At 45.9% G+C, this 21,218-nt stretch overlaps 1 protein-coding gene across 1 annotated transcript in view; it reads right to left on the reverse strand.

Moving 5' to 3' along the window:
• The window catches only part of AAK1 (AP2 associated kinase 1), a 53,634-nt gene that overhangs the window by 8,491 nt on the left and 23,925 nt on the right, over positions 1–21,218 (reverse strand). The window contains exons 8-15 of the mRNA XM_026042822.1: positions 20,655–20,758; positions 19,874–19,953; positions 18,351–18,505; positions 18,026–18,261; positions 17,033–17,233; positions 15,786–16,015; positions 15,026–15,183; positions 14,512–14,628 (exon numbers count right to left, since the gene is read on the reverse strand). Of these exons, the coding sequence (XP_025898607.1) occupies positions 14,512–14,628; positions 15,026–15,183; positions 15,786–16,015; positions 17,033–17,233; positions 18,026–18,261; positions 18,351–18,505; positions 19,874–19,953; positions 20,655–20,758 (1,281 nt within the window). The remainder of the gene's footprint in view (positions 1–14,511; positions 14,629–15,025; positions 15,184–15,785; positions 16,016–17,032; positions 17,234–18,025; positions 18,262–18,350; positions 18,506–19,873; positions 19,954–20,654; positions 20,759–21,218) is intronic.

The following is a 21,218-nucleotide window of genomic DNA, read 5'->3' on the forward strand; positions in this document are numbered from 1 at the left end:
CAGGTTTAGCATATCCAGCTAGGTGACAAACTGAGCATGTAAAGGAGAAAAGAAAAGGTAAAACCCATCACGGTGGAGCAGCACTTATTTCAAACCATGTGAACCAAGTGCATGCTTGTTGCACAAAGACCAAAGAGTGGCATAAAGTCTACAGTCATCTTTGTCTATTGAAAAAGAAAAAAAGGATTCCATACTTAACTGGTTTGCACTATATGTGGTTACAAGAGAAAACAGGGAACCCAGAACAGATACCAGATGCTTGACTGAAACCAGGATTAAAGAGAGACAAACAACTGTAAGGACAATTTGTTTCATACACAATTTACAGTAGGTTTGGGGGGATTTTTTTTTTCTTCAGTCAAACACAGAAAATAAGTCACAAAAAAGTGCATCTGTTGCTGCCACAATGCCCTTTTCAGCCAGAAAAAAAGGAAAAAAAATCCAATAAAAAGCTAATCACAGCCATACTCACATGTATTTGGTTCAAAATTTTGTTCTATTTCACTTAGGGTCATTTTTGCAACTTTAATTTTTTTKGGGGGGTCGTGGGGGGGTGGGTTGTGTTGTTCGTTCTTTCTTCAAAGAAGCACACTTCATTCACAAGCAGGATTGTTAAAGAGTGAACCAGGAGCTGGAGGCAGTCTGGAAAACGCTCTTCAGCCGCCCCATGGCCAGAGGAACGGTGCAGGACCGCTCCAGGCCAAGTCAGGGCTTTTCTTCAAGCAATCTGGACACAGCAGCTCTCCTAACCTGCCCTCCACAGGCTGGAACGTCCCTAATTATTTTACCTGTCTCCTTCCTCCTGCCCGCTGGTCAGAAAAGCAGGAATAAAACGAAACCCAAACCCCAAAACACAGATGCCAAGACTGGAACACGGCTGTTTGTATGCTAGTCTAAGGAGAAAGGAGTCTGTTGTAGGCAGGGATCATACGTCAGCTAAGATTATCTACGTCATTTACAGGTAGGCTTTCCACAGTGCTATGTGTACATCTCAGCAGAGCGGCTAATGACGGTGCTCCCGTTAGACACACGCTAGCAAAGACAGGTGCAGAAGGAACCGCAGTGGGTTCCCCACCTTTAGAGAGGACTACCTGAAGAACTGAGACAGAATCTTCTCCCAGGACAAGGGAGCATGGGGAGAAAGTGGGTGACTGTCTCCTCTTGGCAGATTTATTTTTCTTGTAATTAAGGAAAAAAGAAAAAAATAAACACACAACTGAAGGTAACTCCTCTGGAAATGAAAACGGAGGATTAAGTACATTACAGAAACTGCGTCTGCTACTGTGTCACTGCTACAGGTCTATGAGCTGATCCACCAGCAGTAAAGACCTGGCTATGTTGGGAAGACTGGACTCAGAGCTTCCACTGTTGTTTCTAGAATGCCCACCTGAAAGTGTGAGAGATAGGAATTCAGTAACGAACAGGACACGCACACACGACAGTTTCAGATGTTCAAGAGCAAGCAAAGAAAGAAAAAAAAAAGTCAAAGCAAAACAGAAAACTTGCTCAAGATCTTCTGTTAACTTGCATCATTACAGCAAAAACATTCCCCTGCTTGCTCTTCCACCCTCTCCCTCCCCTCCAAACTCAGCTCACGATAGCTGCATGAAAAAAACCATAGCCACATCTGAGGCAACATAAAATCTCTGCAAACCTTTTCCTTCTCCTACAATTTACATCCAAGTTTAGGTTTCTGTCCTTCCTACAGGATCTATACAAAGACTAAAAAAAAAAAAAAAAAACCCCAACAACTCACAACCTATAGAAAAGACTGTTCAAAATTCCAAAGCTTGAAAATAAGCTGCTGTTTTCCAAGCAGCTTTGAGCTTCCCCCCATGGCAAGGTGAGTTCATCTAGCTTCTAGTTTCTAGCTTTGCTCCTGGAGGAAGAGGCTGTTCTGTAAGGTAGTTTGCCCTGGCCCAAATCTGGTAGAAACGCTCCAGCTTCCCAGCAGGAGCAGAGAGCCTCATCTCACATTTCTCTAGCGAGCATCAGTCTTTGAAAGCTGGACTTAGGCAGCGAGCAGCTGGCGCAGCACACATCATGCCACAAAAGAAAACGGGATCTAGGGAGCTCAAAAAAAGTGCTACTAGGAAAATAAAAAACAAMCCCCCAAAAAAGGCAGCCCTGGAGCATGCTTTTAGGCCTATGCTAGCAGATCAAAACCTGCAATCAAAATCTTTCAGCAGCTTGACTGCAGAGAGGAGACACGTGACTGTTCAGCAAAGATCGCCTACTTCCCTCCCTACAAATTCAGCACCATCATTTGTTTTAAGGAAATAGTGCTGCTTTTCAGAGTCAGCCATATATGAGGCTGACATGGCTTGAAACAATCATATTGATACGATCTAGGTGACTTCCTGGCCTCTGACTCTTCAAAGCTGTTCAAATGAAATGGGTACCCATGTACCAAACTTCTCTCATTTCCCCCAAGCAGCTTTAAAAAAAATAGCAGGGATAAATGAAAAACTCGCTTTCAGTGGGAGTTTCAGGGTTAGAAATGCTCATCAGCTCCCTTGCACCTTGTGTACAGCTCACTTACACAGAAAGTCAAGGGAGCCCCTTCTGCTGGCTTGAACAGCAAGTAAGGAACTCTGAAGTTCTCCAGTGGCATTTAGCCAGTTACCTGCATATACTGCTTGGCAAACTGCTAAAAAATATGTCACAGGATGCAAAATGTTTGTGTGTCTGTTATATCTTCTTGGATATGCTATTTTATCACAAATAACCTAAAAAAAATTAAAGCCTGTATAAATCATAGGAAAACTAATTCTAACCTGCTACAATGACAGTATCTTAGAGCTGACAGTTTGTACTACTTCACTTGTGCCACTGCCCCAGAACTAGTTTATGTTCATAATATATTTTTCCTTTCCCTTTTTCACCCCCAAATCCTGGCTTACCTTGTGAATTTTTGGATATCAACACTGGAATTGGGTCAAACTCATCTTCTGTCACTTTTTCAGAGCCCTCAGGAGCATCAAAGCCTGATATCAGGTTAGTATCTTCTGCAGCATAAAGGAGAAACAGGTAAAGAAGCAAAGATAGCAGAGAGCAGGTTAGAATTGCCAGAAGTGTTAGGATGTTTTATGCTTTAAAAGACAGGGTTTAGAAGCAGAAGTTTAATTAAAAAGGTGAAAAAAAGTTGGTAAGTCTAAGGCAAAGGGAAGAGAACAGATTAAATACAAAAGTGGAGGTGGGAAAGAAAAAAAACTGAAAAGTGAGCCTTCTTCAGAACCACAGTACAAGTGGGCCAGGTCAAAGACTTAACAATTAGCCTAGTTCAAAGTGGAGGTAAAATCCTGAGGCTTCAGGTTCAACCACATCCACATGGGCTCAGACCACATCTATATGGTAGCATCAGACATTTCTCTGCCTTGTGGATTCTGCGATTAGGCAATCGAACTCCCTTAGGGACTCGTCACACCCTGTGTATCACCACCTAAATATCATCCAGAATTACTCTCTCATCCTCAGTGACTATATAAAGTACTTCTGGAAGCCTAGCAAGGATATGTTTATATTCTCCAAGGAAAGAGAAGGCTCCTGTTCAATTCAGATCATGACTAAGAACTCTTTACCTAAATTTACCAAACAAGCTAATAAGTTTTAGATGAGTTGATGCAAGAAATAGTCAGTGAAAATACACTGTTTTACTTGCAGTAAAATATACTGTCTTTCTTACAGTAGTACTGTCAGTGCTACTGTCTAGTACTTTGATATTTTTCACTAGCTCAGATAATCACACACTGCAAAGCCTGTTCTGCAGCTCTTAGAAATGAATGCATATGGTCTACTACTCTTCTGTAGCTCTTTTTTTCCTACTATTGTAAACTGCTTTTCAATTCCATATTGTACTTGAACTTCTGTTCACATTGGGTGCAAAGCGATACTGAAGTCTGATTCAAAGCTGCTTCCCTGATAACCTCTGCAAAAGGGAAACAGTCTCCAAATCTGCAAGAGCTCAGTTGTCTGCTATAGACATGACAAGAAAGAAATCCACTGGCTTCACAAATCCATGACACCAGCAGAGATGACTATCAAGATCCCTTCTGGTCTTAATAAAGAAGGATTAGAGCAAGTCTTAATACAAATGTGCAAAAGGTAAAGATCCCAAGTGCCTCCATACACAGACCCAAAGACAGGCTGCGTGCTGGAGGCCTAGTCTTCTATCACTTGGTCTCACAGGAGATGCCACCTGTCTTGACAATACTTGTCTATGAAGCTGAATACCATTATTTATCTTTTCCCCTTGGCATTTCAGTGCCCTTTACAAGCTTCACCAGTTTGCGAATAAAACAACCACAACCATCTGTGAGAAAAAAAATATATAATATATATATGTAAAATTAGAACATGGGTCATATGATCTGCTTGCGTAGAGCAGCATTATATACCAGGTACAGGTGCAGGCCCGGGACAGGTTAGAAGCTAGAGGCAGAGGGTCAGTTTACCTTTGTGAGGCTGAGCTGCGAGAGCTACAGGAGCAAACTCATCCAAGAGGTCAGCAGCAGGGTTAGAAAGCAGAGAACAGTCAAGCAGAGAGTCTTCTCCAGTGAGAGAGTCTGAATCCAGGTTAACATCCAAAGGTCGCAAGGGAGCATTGAACAGGACACAAACACTGGTAAGATGAGATTGGCACATTCCCGTTCCCACCTGCTTAGCATCAACAGGCTGTTGCTGCAAACCCTCGCCCATCTTCCCCTTTCTGTGGTGAGATACATGAGTTCTTACAGCTTTGCAGCGAGGGCAGAGTGGTTCCCAACACTTTTTGCAAAATGTACGTGGATTCACTGAGGTAAGTACCCTCCAAAGCTAAGGACACAACGCTGAAATCCCACAGAAGTGAAGATTTAAATCCACCAGCGGAGCAGAGCACGACACAGTCCTCGCTTCTTCTGAAAGCTACTCTCACATGTACCAGAAACACCAGCTGCTTCTTGAACCACAACTTTTTTACACAAGAGGTAGTGCCCACGTTGCCTTGCGAAGGGTGTGACCCATGGAGAAGGCAGCAGTGACAAAGGTGCTGTTTGAGACACGGCACCATCCCTCCCCAGGCACCTAGGTGGCATTCCCAGGAACCAAGCTCTAGGCTAGGCGAGGTGATAGGTGTAAATATCTGAAAGCTATCTGTCTCTTGCAGGACATTGTACCACCCAGGCTTGCAGGGAGTCTCTAGCAAAGCCACTGTACTTCACAACAGACCTTGAAGATGACGTTAAGTCCCTGTGCAGCAAAAGCTGACATATCTGAGACTTTGGAATAAGGGAGGGACATTAATTGCCCGCTGATCCCCACCCCGGAACAGCTCAGTGACTGCTCTGGCACCTATAGATCTATTATGATGRGCTTAACAAGTACAAGTGTGAGTACAGCTCTGTGAGGAGGAAGCARTGCTGGCATTTAAGGAACGAGGCAAGATCCACTTACAAAACACACAAGTGAGTCCAGTTTAGCTGGTAAGAGAGTACGGAGAACAGGGAGAGCAAAGAGGGTACGTTCAAGCAGACAGTGCTTCCCAATTCATTATAAGAAGGTGACATAGCCCACAGAAGTACCACACAGGCTGGCCCAGCCACCCTCCCGTCTCACCAACCTGTTCTGTTGGAAGCCACCGACTCGGTCTGTGACATGAGGCGTTGGGGCAAGGGAGCCTCGAGGCCCGGTATGAGACTCTCAACAGCTACGTCAGGTTTTCCTTTACGAAAGCGCAACGAAAGAGCAGAGAAGCCAGAGGTTAGTTTGCAAGACACAGCACAAGTAGGGGCTATCTAGGCAGCTGTCCAGATCCTGTGGCGACCACATTTATTCTCATGCTGTGTCCCACAGCAAAAGCAGCATCGTATTCCTTGCCCTGCTGAGGACTAGTGGAGACATGGACAGGCCAAGTGCTTAGGCTGCAGCCACACGTGAGGCTTGACCAGAAATGGTGGGATTGTTCTGCACCTTCTCCCTCATTCAGCAATTAGCTCTTATACCTAAGACCACAAGAACATGGAAGGTGCAACCACACCATTTTCTTGTGCCATATCAGCGTGCCCAGCTTTTACCTATTCCTCATCTTCACCATTCAGATGTGATTCCCAGGGGTTACACCTGCCCCTGAGTAATCCATAGCTTCCTATCACATTGTGTTCCACCAAAATCAGCTGCTGTTTCCAGAGCCCAGGGGGGTAAACATGCAGAGTTATCAAGCAGAACAAGCCACGGGGAAGGAGGGGCCCTGAGGTGGTTGTTTTTACCATTCACAGCATCTGAGGTGCTACCGAAAGGGTCAGCAAGAGGCAGGATATCAGGGAGCAGAAGCGCAGTCTCAGGAGACTTGAGTCCCTCAATCAGTTTTTCTGGGTTAAGCAGGAAAAGGAGGAAGGAAGGCAGAGAAAAAAAAGCAACAAAACAAAATAAAACCACATTAATCAGGTGCTCAACTCAGGGCCTCACAGTCTAACASAGCAGCCTCAGAAAAGCATCTGCACAATCATGCGTGCAAATAATGCTACCCCTTACAGATCACCTTCCACTAGGGTTACGGGAACATATTTAGCCTTTGYTGGCTGTCCATAGTCATCTAGACACCCCAGAGCCTTCCTCACCCTCTGCACACTGCTCTTCCCCAGCAGCAGCTGTAAAACAGCCCTCTGGTCTTAGCCCTGTACAAAGCAGTGAGGCTTAGCAGTGACACCCACTGCCAACCCTGCAGAAACTCTGGGCTCTCACCTTCATATACTGTTGATAAAGTTTGCTCCATGTGCACAAACCTGGCCATTTCAGCTCGTCAAGAGGAATATATTGTGTATGTAATGTTATAACGTGACATTAGCATGAGCTTGGGCATGCCACAGCTATGCCTTTATAACAATTCTACATCTCCACTATTCCTTTTTTTGAGTTCACAGTCTGGTACTTATTAACCAAAGAAAACGTGCTCATAACCACACAAAAATGCAGACTCTGGAATACTGCTATTCAAATGACTTATCACAGTGAGAAAGCCACAGAAAAGCTTAAGTTGCACCATTAAGCGCATTATACAGTATCCATCATTTTTATTGCCTGGTATAAATAAGAAAATGACCTAGTGGCTTTGGAACTATTTATTAGAGCAGGACAAACCCTAGTCCCCATGACAAGTGTCACAAAGTGGCACACTAAGGTAACCATGAGGTGAAGGGAATCAAGGAGCAGTTGTTTCTATCAGTAAAGGTCTGAAGATGATCAACTAAGAGGGAGACACGATGGGGACCACAGCCCTGCCTGTACCTGAAGCCTTCCCAACTCCACGGGAAACTGATTGTAGCCTGTTAGGAAAACACAACACGAGACACCGGGGGACAAGAGGTCAGGGAACATGCTCAACTGCTCTTCCTAAGGGGAAGGAAGTGCAAGATAATGGGGATCCATCCTGAGGACAGTGGATTTAAACAGCATTTTAAATCCCTTCATCCAGATAGCAAGGCACAGAACACAATTGTGGGAGAAATCATGGATCAGACCTCACCGCTGTGCAGCTCCAGGCTGGTTCCCGCTTCAAGACGAAGGTTGCAGGACTATAAAGTGGCAGGTGTGTGTGTGTGTATTGGGAATGTATGCACATTTTGGAGAATCAGGTCTAAGACACCCCTCTTAAAGCCAGGCTCTTCAAGGCTCAAAAGCACATGAGCAGTTCCTGAGACCTTTCCCTTTACACTCTCCTTCAACCTTCCTTTTCAAAGTCTCCTCTGTTTTCATCACTGCAGACTTTGCATTTAACACTGTGGGACTCTCTCTTGGTCAGGCAGTAAGTTGCATATTGAACTCGGCCACACTTTTTAAACCCACACAAATCACAATGATAAACACAATATTCTTTTCCCTCTTGTCACAAAGGTTCAACCTGTTTTGTGGGATGCTTTAAACAGTCAGTGGTTCTTTGCTGTGTTTTGTTACTTGACTTATGAGATTTCCTTTGTTTCCTACCCCACTGGCTCTGTCACAGGCAGCCAGGGCTTGTCTTAGTGTGCGTTTTAAAAGGAACTTGATCCCTTTTGAGGCTGAGAAACTGAACAAATACAGAGATGTCAGGGTGAATGGGTAAAGCATACACCAGACACAACAGAGACTTTCGAGTCCCTTTAGTTTACCTCATTTCTATTTTGTGCTGCATCTTGTACTAATCTGTAGAAATATGAGCTAAAGCAAAGGAAGGGCGATCCTTTAAGTGATGGGAAACTCATGTCTGGCTAAGAGCAAAGGAGCTTGAGAGTCCAAAGACACAGAGCAATTGGTAAGTCTTAGACTAGAGAGCAGAAATACCTTTTCTAGAAGAGCTAGCCTCGTTTTCTTTAGCACGATATACTTACTGAAAACACATATGCACTAAGGAAAACCCTTCTGAAAACACATCAGACCTTCCCGAGCCCAGGAAGGCTGCATATCTGCAGCAGAACCTAAACCCCGCTCTTATGTCTGTGCCACCAGCCCTCCAAGCACCAAAGCAGGAACCCAAGGAAGAATCCATCATGCCCTACATTGCTTCCTGCACGCGGGCATGAGGCAGGTGCCGCTCAGCTCTACGCAGACCTTGCGAGAAAACCAGGTTCTCTTGTGAAGGTCTCAAACCTCAAGAGCACACAGGAAGAAACAGAAAGGGCTCTACTAACTCCTCGAAGAGCCCAAGCCAGCTTCACACAACTGCTCCCAGGTGAATACCCTACTCTCCTCCCAAGTTTCCAGATCCACACAGTAAGAAATTACTGTTTTTTTCTTACCAAAATAAAAACAAATCCAGAGAAAACAAAGCAAGAGAATAACCTACATGTAACAGCACCCAAAGTGAGAGATACTGGCAGCTTCACAGTTTGGAAAGCCAGCTCCCTTCTTCACAGAATGAAAGGGAGAGAGCTTTTCCTCAGGCTGGCACCAATATAAAACACTTGTGATACCACCTGGCATCAAGAAAATTCCTCTGGATTTACATCCAGTGAGGCTATTTCAGCCTTGTTCTTCAGATTCTGGTTTTTCTTCAGCACACGCACGTATCAGGTAATTGAGACCTACAACTAGTCGATTTGCACAGCCGTGGCATGTGCAGTGCCACCACAGACTGAGGGGGCATGCCGTGCTGCTGACACAAGCCCAGAATGACAGAGAATGTGCAGAAAGCATCTCAAAAACAGGTGCAGTTATAAAAACATCAGGGCACAGGGAGAGGTAAATATGTCTTTAGTTAGAGCAGGCTCTTAGGAAGAAAACGAATAAAGATTTCCAAGCAATTTGCAAGTTAAAAAAAAAAAAAAGGAGCAAAAACATCTGTCACACTTTGATAACACTGAACAAAAAGTGCAGCATCTCAAAGCCAAGAGCTCCCCAGGCAGGCACTGCACACGGGAGGAATGTTACTCACTCGTGGACTGTGCAGGAATAGCAAAAGAAAGAGAATTCAACAGAGCACACAGCAGAGTTCCTTTCTTCGAATGTCAACTGAGAAAGAGAGACAAGGTGGTAAAAGTCCTGCCAAGTCAACCGTGCTCCGAGCAGGAGGGCAAGTTACCGAGGCAGAGATCAGACACCCAGGAAAATTTCTTCCTATTGAGTAATCACGTATTAAAGGGAGCCTAATTATGCAGCCTCAGAAGACTAGGGCTAGTCACAGGAGGTCACTGGAATTCAAATTTCCCCATGCAGTTTCTATCAAAAGGACTTTTTTTTTTTTTTTTTAAAAGATAGCACAGGGAGAAGTGAGAAAATAGGATAGCAAGTGACATTCCTAAGAAATATATAGATTTTAAACATCATAGAGTAGGACAGTGCTTAATGGCAGCTCCTTAAGAGATAAAACCCAAAGATTTTAATGCAAATGGTCTCAGAAATGTGTCAAGTAACACAGCTTCCGACCAAAGTGAACCCCAGGCAGAGGCAATTTGAGATACTATTTACACTCAGTTAAGTGGGGTTCAAGTGATCATGCACACTGCTGCTCCAAAACATCAACATGTCTAATTGTACTTTCAGGTAATAGCATTGCAATTAATTCATCAAGATATTAAATGAATAATTCTCCCCTTGTATTTCCCAACTCAAGATGTAAACAAGTTGTTGACACACATCTGCATGTGTGTGTGCATGCCTGCAATTACTTTAAGCTCAGTCTACATGTCATCCTGCTACCAATACAAGTTCTTAAGATTTTTCCTAATAAAATAATTATAAACATCCTGACAGGGGTGGGTAAAGCTGTATTTTCAGAATACACAGGCTGGACAGGGAGGGCAGCTGTGAGAGAAAGGTGAAAAAATATCCTTGAAGTGCTACTTAGAAGTGCCATAGAGAGCTCCAACATGACAATGACTCTTGAATAAGCAATGCTGCTTGCCTTTTCATCCCAAACGAGAACCCACCCTGTGCCCGGATAGCACGTGGATGCTCCCTTGGCCAAGCTTCCTTCCCCAGCTATATCTGCATGTTTACGCAGCTCAGCAGGACAGGGAACATCTCTTACCACACTTCCCATGATGGCAAAGACAAGCTACACGAAAGACAAATTCATCTCCCAACTCTAGTTCAGATGTTCAGTTACTGCAGGGAATAAATGGTTCTGTGAACATATTTTTAAAAGAGCCATTTGAAAAAGGAGAATACGGAGCTCTAAGAGCAGAGGTTTTGGATCAAAGTGGTGATTAAATACTTCTGGAAAGCAGGTTGGTGGAGTTAGGGCCAAAGCCTATTCATACCAATGGAAAAATAAGTCAAAAGACAAAAGGACACAGGGCACAAACCTTGACTTGGGTTCACTCAGAGGAAGTCCTAAGACAAAAAATAGATCTGCCTTGAAGCTTCGCAACTCGCTTGAATCGCGAGCCTCCAGAAAACCCTATGCAAAATTTAGCCTCCCATAATAACATGAGCTAAATTTGTACTGATAGACATTAAGCAGACACGTGCAGCAGAAAAAAATTACCGTTCTGATCAAATACTCCGTTAGGATTAATCAGCAGTGAAGCCTGCAATAAGCTTATTAAGAATTTGGTTCATTTTCCTACACTGGTACAAAAAAAATGTTTTCAGCATGAATATTGCTTTTCCCCTTATTTTAACAGATGTTTTGTCATATTTTTACACCCTTCTTGCCAGCTCCTTTTACCAGTTATGTTTCCATTAGCAATTGCAGCCATTGTGCATGGCTGGAACATACTAAGAACAACGAATGCGCTAAAAAAAACATTCAATTTTCACTTGGTTATTCAGAGCTAATATTGCTGCCTTCTATTAGAAACTATGTCATCTGATCTCTAGGACCACTCTGAAGGAAAAAAAGGCCTCTAATAGAGGCAAGTGAAAAAACGATTTCTTCTAGGAAAAGAAATCTCCAACACCATGATGCACAGAAACAGGGCAGTCRTTATAAACCAGTGTCCACATTTTGTCCTTGCTGCGCATTTACCCGACTCCCCCAAGCCAAGAGGGGCGTCTTGCTAAAGCTGGATGTCAGCTCCAGCTGAGGACACCTGGGCCACCTGGGGACGTATCCTGGGGCTCTCTGCAGGGTGTTGGGCATCACCCGCTTGTTGCTTAGGAGTCTGTCCCAAAAAGGTCTGTCTGTCCTTCTAAGCACACGGGAAGGCACAAGGTCTCTTGCAGCAGGTGCTGCAGAGGGCTAAGGTAGCTTGCAAGTGTGAAATGGGAAGTGCTGACACTAGGAATACCACCCAGGGACACAGCTAGAGAAGGACCTTTGTCCCTGGGCTGCATCCCTCGTGCCCCAGTCCTCTCTGCTGGTTTTGGGACACTTTAGTACCAGGCTCAGAAGATGCAGACACAAAGGAACCGAGCCCCCTGCTCTGCAGGACACACACATGTTRAGAAACCGACTCCAAATCCAGGGTGACCCCCTGCAACTATGGCTGCAGCTGCTGCTTCATAGGGTTTTTGCTGCTTCAAAATTCAACAGGCAGTAAGAAAAACAACTGGCTCAGTGAGTAACTGGCTGTGTTGAACACTCTGGCAGGGAACATAATAGCTGTCTGGGCTGGCAGAATTCAAGCTAGAAGAGCAGATACCTCCAAAAGTGCTTGGGGAGAAAAGCAGTGTAGAACAATCTACCTTCGCGAGGTCCCTATCAAATTACAGCTGGCAGGTCAGCCCCTTCAAAGTGCTCATATACAGGAGAAGACTCACAGTGAGTTCTGCTTCGTAATAAACTTTGTGCAGCCAGAGTTTCCCAAACTGCAGCATTTATGAGTGAAAACACTTTTCATCTGTAACACATTTCTTATGCTCTTTCAACCTCAACCAGAATGGAGGAGCACAATTCTGGAGGAGGAAAAAAACAAYCCCAAAACCTACCACACACCACCACACAGGTAGGAGGAACGTACCTAACAGTCCAGGGATAGATGCTGAATTTATGAGCGCACAGGTTTGCAGTTTGGGTCTTCTGCAATCAAACCACAAGCAACTCCACAGCTTGGGCTACAGGCAAGGGTGAGGAACTTGTCCTCTGGGGCTAACTGACACGGAGGGACCTATCACACACACTATCACCATAGGGCTTGGAGAAACACTAAGATAAAAACATGTTCCAAATCCCCCTGATTTGCAAGTAAGCTCCTAAGCACTTACATAATCTTGTGCTAAAAAGCGCTGGCTGCTGCAGTCAGAAATATGCACATGGAGGAGACATTTAAGCAGTACTGCAAAGCAAATCAAAATAGCTACCAACTGCAYGCAGAAATTCTGCCAAATCAGAAAAGGTTACACGTTAACTTCTGCTTCATATGAGGCATGGGGTTCACAGTAGTGTTTGGAAGCCAAAGAAACACCGACTCTTCTGAGAAAGCAAAATTAACAGCAAAAATGGAAACTACAATTTCCAAACTGGAAGCCAATTTCAAAGTGGCTTAGGTGAGCCCACATCATTACCCAGTTATTATTTTTGAATCCTGAATCTTTAAAGACACCAGTGTTATTAGCATTAGAAACAAGCTGATAACTCAAGGGGCTGACATGAAAACAAGGAGCTCTTGTGTTCAGTGCTGTTTATGCCAGTCTGCTGGTGCCCAGCACTACTGACAAGGGCCCAGGATTTCAGGTGTGCCTAGAAATAAAACTGAAAGATTAAGAATACAAAGTAAATGACAACAATTCCCACCCCATAAACCTCAGTTCCAGTTACCTGGTGTGTCAGATAATGGGAGAGGAATGAAAGGATCAGGCACGGTCAGAAGAGGAGGGCTAGTGTCCAAACTCAGAATGTCTTTCGTTTTTTCAGCTGGATAACCAGGAAGAGATAGGGCAAAGTGAAACAAAAGAGAAGAGAGAACAGCAGAAAACATCAAGCAGGAAAACTCAGTACTGAGATACAGCTCAATATGAAGGAATGCAAGCCATAGCCTGGGAAGAACAACACGTGCACACTCACAATGAGCTTGCTTTGCTAGGGAAAAGGACAGAGACCCTATTACCATGTAGCTCTCCGATGAAGACTTTAATTCAGAGATCTCAGTGCTATTCTTGCACTGTAGAGCAGCGCAAGAGGTGAGATGCACTGACAATGGACAGACAGGAGGTCAGCCCCCCTGCTCTAAAGGGGGCTGGCTACAGTGAAACCTGCAGCTCAAACTTAAACAAAAAGAAAAGGGCTAGAAGTGCCTGTCCCAGTGCAACAGCTGAGAGAAAACAGCCTGGACCTTGGGGCAAGAGAGTCAAGGAGCAAATCTGAAAGATAACCAAAAGGGAAATAAACAGGCTAGTGTCCATAAAGCCCAGAACATATGGACGCTCTACAGGAGCCACCGCACAGCTCAGCATCTCTCCTCACAGCTGAYGGACACCACCAGCAGTTCCCACTCTGCTGCACAGCGTCCCGGAGAGCATCCTGAAGAACTTGGCCTCATCTACTTCAACTCCTTAACTCTAAATAGCCAACAGTACCAAACTCTCTGATAAGCCCCACAAAATCTATTATAAATAGAAATATGAATAAATTGAATAAATGGATATGTCTCCTCTTGCCCCACAAAAGGRGTCTTCGGGCTCTTCTCAGAATGTCTCTGAGATGCCTCGTAGAGACAATGGTGGACACTAAGAAGCCTTTCCAAACGGTTGCAGCTTTCATTGGTGGGAACGACTGCCTAGGATGGGGGAGGATTACTCTCACTTAGGGCTGCTGCTGGCAGTTTTCCAGGTCTTCAGTGAATTCAGTGAGAACCCCTGATGCTGAAGAACTACAAACAAGCAGCAGCACTCAGCTTTTTTGGCCTTGACACCCAGGTAGCAAAGGAGAGACCAAAAAGAGCCACGCACACACACAGAGGCATCTGCAATGGAGCTCTCTAGATCAGCCAAGGACTCCAGGTCCCTAGAAGCCAGAACACACAGCCGGTACAAAACCTCTTGCCTTCACCATCTGTTAGTCAATTCAAAGATTATATCAATTTTATCTTCCTTTAAAAAAAGGCTATGATGAGAGTTGCTGTTTGCCTGCTGTGTTTGTTGAGGGCAGAACCCTCTGGGAAACGCTCACAAACTCACCTGATCCAGCAGTGAAAGAAGAGCCACCAAAAGCATCTGCCTGGGGTGCAGCTGAAGCCGGCTGGAAACCTGCAATCAGGTTCTCTGCAGAGCTGCCCATCTTTTCTGGAGCTTTGCCTGAAAGGCCAGGTGCAGAGTTAGGGACAGACCTCCATTCTGAAGGTTGCTTTCCTTCCTGTCCCTTTAGGGAACTATTACCATACAAAGCTTAAGAGACTCCCTGCAAATCAACATGCGCAGAAGTTGCAGATGAAGCAGAACTTTAACTGTAGCTTCTACAACAAACTGATCAGGGCCACCTCAAAAACCAGTGAATACCACTCCCTTGAAGAATTTCTTTTGTTTAATTGCAGTTGCTCAGCAATGATGGCAGAGAAATGGGGAGATGGGAAGGATTTAGCTCTTACAGGCACAGCAGGCCACAACAGCATGGCAGCATCTGACTGAAAACATCATTCCACCCCACCTTCCTGCTTCCAAGAAGCCTGGTATTAAACACACTCCAGGAACCTACCATCACCCAGCTTTGCAAAGTCCTTGTTGAGCAGCTCCTCAGCTGTGAGCTTGGAGAAGTTGTCGTCATCAAACGGATTCCACGTGGAGACGTCAGGCGGGTTATACACATTCTGCTGCGAGGTTCTTGGCGAACCCGAGGGCGTAGTGGAAGCAGACCTGGACACCATCATCCCAACAAAACAACAGGCATTAATAACCAGTCTGAAGCTCTCTGGCCAGCACCATGATCTGTCTGAGCTACTGCTTCATAATCACTTCCTTTTTAATTTAGCCCAAGTTATTGTACCTTAAACATCCATAAGGCTGGCCCTAGTTTGCCTCAYCTGCTTATCATTGTATCCGAGCACCCTGCTGGTGTCAGGAATTAACAGAAAGAAAGAAGAAAACAAAATACAAAAAAACCCACACACATCCCATTGGAAAGAATTTTCTACAGGAAGCTTTCTGCCTGTAGAACCTGTAACTGCGATGCAGCAAGTGTTCTTGGGGAAGAACATCTGAAACAAGACAAGCATTTGTAATTCAGGTGGAAGCGCAGTTTGCGTAATAATATTGGGAGAACAAAAGCACTCTGGAGAACTGCTTGGGCAGCTCCAAACAACTTCCTGACAAGATCTGTAGTTCTGGGGACACAAAGGCTCACTTAGACCACCCTTTGCTGCCTACCTTTAACTTGGAGCTTGGCTTAGGAAGCACCTGAAGAGCTTCGTTTACCCCCTCCCTCCAGAGCCTTTGACACCAAGCACTCAGTCACCTACTTGGATTTGTTGAGACTGGCTTCAGCAGCAGCTGCCTGCAGCAGCTGTGTGGACTTGCTGGCTGGAACCCCAAAAACGGCGCTATGGGTCACGTCACTGAGAATCCTCCTGTGCCCCGCGCGCTGCGTCTTGGGCGATGAGGGTGGCGTAAGGGAGCCCAGCTTCTGCCCCGGCACGGCCCCGGGTGGCGTGGTCTGAGGTTTTTGCTGTTGCCTTATTTGTGGCTGCATCTAGGAGAGAAACCAAGGTGGAAGGTCTTTGTTGGGGAAGGACAGCTCTTGAAGAATGGCCACGTTCTGGGGGACTGACTTCAGAGACACAGAGCAAGGATAATCTAGAGAAAAATTAAGGAGTGTTTGATCTAAACTATGTCAGCATTACTCTAATTGCACAAAGGAAACTTTCTCCCCTTTCTATGGTGGAGATCTGGAGGTAAGACCCCTGTCAGTGTATGTTTTTCAAGGGTATCTGGTCTTAGCAGCTTGCTTAAGGGAAAGGATGAGAGCCAGTGCAGTGCTTAAAAAAAAAAAAAAAAAAAAAAAAAAGACAGATAAGAGCATGCAGGAATCCTGTTATATGGCTACATGGTTTGGGGAAAGTCAAGAGCAGCACTTCTTGCAGCAGATGCCACGAATTTAAGGTCACATCTCTAGAGGGGTACAGGGCTTCTACAGCAAATTTGTGCAGGAGCTTGGGCTTCACTTGCTCAGATTTCAAGAGGGAAAACCAGAATACAAAGAGCAGAAAACTGTCTGCTCCATCTCCATAGCATGGCACTTCTACCCTGCCTCCCTTCCCTGCCCAGTATCATCCCAGGCCATTTTCAACCAGGGGAGATAGATACAAGCCTTGGGATGGCCTAGGGGGGTAGTCAGAAGTGAATTACATCCGCAGTGTGAATTCTAGCTGCAGCAGGGCAAGGCAAACAAGAGAGCAGCTGCCATGGTTTCCACCCTGCCTTTGAGACAGGCTCTCCACAGCTGAGAAGCCAACTTGACTGCTTCTAAGACACCCACCTCACATCTCACTATGTAGGTCACTGCAGAACGGTACACTCGGTGCTCAGAAATAAACGGGCCGTGCTGAAATATCCACAGAAGTGAATGCAGTTTATTAACCTCAAGTCTGGCAATACAAGAAGGTTTTTACAGGGCCTGGACTGGTATCTTCTGCTCAGAGAACATGCTTGGAAGAGACCATGCCCCACTACTTGTTTTTTTAAAGACTCCTTCCTGCGAGGCTCTTACCACTTGCTCCTGCGGAGGCGTGGGCTGCGCTGCAGCCTGTGGGGCCTGGGGCTGGGCTGGGGGCTGCTGCTTCTGCTGCACTGCTGCCGCCTTCTGCTGCATTGCTGCCTGCTGGGCCATCATCTGCTGCTGCTGTTGCTGCTGGTAGTAGTTCTGCATGAGCTGCTGCTGTGCGGGTGCTCCTTGCTGCATCACTGGGAACTGGGACGAGAACAGCTGCTGAGCCGTGTGCTACAAGGTTGCAAGCGGGGCACCAAAACCCCAGCACTAACAGCCTGAGAGGGCCTGGAGGCCACCAGCAAAGGCGCAGTGGAAAGCGGCCTGCTGGACTAGCGTTAAATCCTTCCTTTCTGTGTTAGCTCCCGCCCATGCTGGACTTCCAGACACAGGATCCAGCGGCCCAAAATTCCTTTCTCCACTTTTGTAGACAAAACTCTTCCTTTCCCCAGGATAGAAGGATTCACTAGTCCTCTGCCTCCACTGGGAAATTATGCATTAACAACGATGTGGGCTGCTATAAACACCTCGGTTATGTATGCGAGTCTGTCACCAAGACATCCTGTCTAACACGCAGTGTTTCCACAGGCCTCCCTGGCACAGGCTATTGCAAACAGACCTGAGTCTTACCATTAACGAAAGGCATGCCACGTTTCTTGCCCCACCAGGAGAGCAGGAGAGAATTTCCACCCCTCTGCTCATCAGCTGATCTCAAGACCTCTGAATACTTTGAACTTTCAAACCTTAACCAGCACTGCTACTTTTGTGCTAGTATCTCGCACAAATATCTCAAGGCCTTTCACTACAACAGTTAAAGATACCAAAGTCATGTCGTAAAGAAACTTAAAGACCTGCAGATGCTACATCATTAGGATGCCCCCTAAAACTACATCTACCCCAGCACAGAAGACTGGTCACAAATGCAGAAATGAGGCTTGGAAGGCCTTCAGCACACAGCCAGGGAGGAACATGCAACAACCATGGCCCCCTGCTCACCTGCTGAGCTTGCATCATCTGCTGCTGCTGGTAATATGCAGCCTGCTGCTGCTGCTGTTGCTGCTGCAACAGCTGCTGTTTCAAGAAAAGCTGCTGCTGCTGCTGCGGCGCGGCCTGCGGCTGAGTAGAAGGGACCTGTGCCGGTGGCTGCGACGGCGCCTGGGGCGCTGCCTTGGGCTGGGGGCCGCTGGCAGGGAGCGCGGGCTGGGGGCCGCCCAGCGTGCCGGGGCCTGCAACTGGCAGAGAGGCACCCATCAGTCAGGGAGGTCACCGCGCGCCCCGGCCCGGCCCAGCGGGAGCCCCTGGCCGCGCGGCGGCCCCTCACCTTGCGGCTGCAGGGCTGTCGGCGCCGTGGGCCTCTTCCGCGGCGTCAGGGCCGGCTGAATGGGGAGGATCCCGGGGTTGGGTTGGGTCTGTCCTGCTTTGGGTCTCTGGCGGGGCGCGATGGATGTTTCCGTTGTGGGAATAGGATCTGTCAGCCTGCAAAAGAGGGAAAGGAGTTGAGGAAGAAGGAACATCAAGAGCAGAGCACTTGCTAGCATGATAAACTGTAGCCTGCTGCACTAGTTATCAACTCAATGGCACTAAGTCACATGGGAGTGCAAGTGTATTAGGTCCCCAAGTATTCAGGTCAATCCTTCCCTCAAAACTGCAAGTAATGTAAAATTTAATAGATGCATTCAAAACAATTAATCCAATCCAATCAATTGGATTTGATCCGATTTTCACTTTCAATCATTTTGACTTCTTCGCCAATTGTAGCATCGTCTCCTGTCAGACAGCTGGAACTTGTCAAAATCACTCAACTCATTCAAACATTTGCTGCAACATATTGCTCGAATCCACTTATAGAGATACAGATGAAAGGTATAATAAGTTAGCTTAAGAGCAGCTGGCACCTTTCAGCAGAATTGTTTAATCTGGCATCTTATAAGTACTTCGACTTCTGTGTGCCTGACCCCAGAATCAGGTTGCTTGTACTTCCCTGATCCCTTCTCCCTATTTTTTCTCCTGCAATAATGCAAAGAGACAGAGCCAAGAAATCAGGCACCATCCTGCCCTTTTGTCAATATACTTGCTTACTAGGTATCAAGTTCTACTAACATAAGGGTAACTGTGTTCAATTATAAAAACAAACAAAGCAGATTTCCGGGACTTACAGAGGAGAGATGCCCTATTTCAGGGTCTGAAGACAACTGCTATTTTTGGATTATTCACTGCTGTACTACTCACTTGACAGTAAAACGAGATACAAGTTCTTTGTCTAAAAAGAATTTGTAAGTCTTGGTTATAAGCAGCAGAGCTAGCAACAGTGAGGGAAAGCAGAACCATCACAGCAATAAAGTGGTTTCTCCAGTGATTAGGTTCACAGTGATTGAGGTCGGGTTATGGTAGCTGACCGACAGCAGGCCCTGGTGCTGCTCCTGAGCAGACTCACGCTCCCGGGGCCGCTTCCAAGGCCGCTGCAGCCCAGCTGCAGCCCAGCTTCAGCCTGCCCTGCCTTGGCTGCGGGCGCTGCCTCAGGAGGGATGACACAGTAGATTCATCTAAGCACATGATCCTCAACTGCTGCTGTCAAACAGCCTTCAGTACCCACAGCCTCGCTGTTGACTCATGCTCAGCATCCCCCTCCATGCACACACACCCCAATATCCTCTGTTATCTTCTTTTTTCAAGTTTCAAGTCAGTGGACATTTACATGTTTGAAGCAAAAGCCTCAGGACTGCCTTGCTTGTCTCCATGACCAAGTGTAATCTCACAAGAGAGCAGATAAACTCAGACATCATTCCTATTAAAAAGGAGACAGACAATACATAAAGGAGACCTGGGCACCATGAATGTGGTTACCTGGCCTTTGGTTGGCTCTTCTTCGCTGCAGCTTCACTTGCTTTGATTGGGTCAGGGAGCTTGGCAGGGATTGGAGAGTTCTGCAAAAAACACATCACTGCATTTAATATTTTGAGGACAGAAAACAGAGCCCAAAGTTATTTGCAGAAGTGTCCAAGTAAAAACGGAAGATTCCGGAAACACCAAAGTAGTTATTCCTTATCACCTCAAATTCAACACAGATGCTCAATTTTAAGGTTATGAAGAAACCATAAGAAGTTCCTTTTCAGCCATTATGTAGAGGCAAGAAGAATAAAGTTTCATGTCACTAAGATATCCACAAAAATCTCCAAAAATCTACRTACCAACCAAAATGAGTAAAGACACATTAAGCAGGGGCAGATGGCTGTGCAAGGTCTGATGCAGCAAGTGGAGGGAGGCTATTCTCAGCCAGACAGCAGGCATAAAACCACTGTGCACGTTACACACGCTGTGATGGATTTGTCTAGAAATTAAGTGAGTTTCACAAGCACGGCCTAATTTTGCATGTTCACAGGCACAAAGCCTGTTGGATGGCCTCATGCTGCTAACTGGGTGAAGGAGTATCTCATGGGCATACAAAAGCAAGCAACACATGAAATGAGACCCTGATTTCCTTCTTTTTCTCCCCTGCCTTCACTGAAGAGCATTTCTAATTACAAAAGAGAAAAGAAAAGTGAATTACAGGACTGAGAAACTCTACCCTTAATATTGAGGCCTCCTCACCCAGAACCTTACATCAATCCACTCCTTTTCTACTCACCTGGACATTTTGGACGGGACACTCCTTCTTTGCCAATTTGAATGCGAAGTAGGAGACCTGGTAAATATCAGGTCTCTTGTCAGGGTCTGGCTCGAGCATATACCCTTTAAAAAAAGTTAATATCCAAGTATCAGAACAGGCAGATCTGTGTACATGGCATAGCCAGAGGCTAACAGGGTGCCCTGCATCTTTGAGCACCCAGTCCGTGGTCAGCGAGGCTGATCGGAGGCAGGATGCTCAGGCAGGATTGACTGGCAGGTCCTCTCCAGGAAAAGTGCCCCATCCAACCCCAGGTGTGGCCATGGAGCTGAAAGACAAGCCAGCCACACACACATCCCTGCCTTTGCATAAGCAAGGAAAGCACCAGGCTTCTTTGCCAACACATTCAAGTCTGTGTTACTCAGGATTATGGCTAGAAAAAATGAAACACAGGCTGAAAGCAARAGAGCTGCTCCAGCTTCACCAAGAGTGATGCACTGTGCCCTTAATTACACATTCACTCTAGTCGCTGGGTTATTTATAAATCATTCCCATTCTGTTGCACAATTCATAGAAGATAAATTC

The sequence above is a fragment of the Nothoprocta perdicaria genome, unplaced genomic scaffold (assembly GCF_003342845.1).
Source record: "Nothoprocta perdicaria isolate Ctin4 unplaced genomic scaffold, notPer1 scaffold_103, whole genome shotgun sequence".
Lineage (NCBI taxonomy): Eukaryota > Metazoa > Chordata > Aves > Tinamiformes > Tinamidae > Nothoprocta > Nothoprocta perdicaria.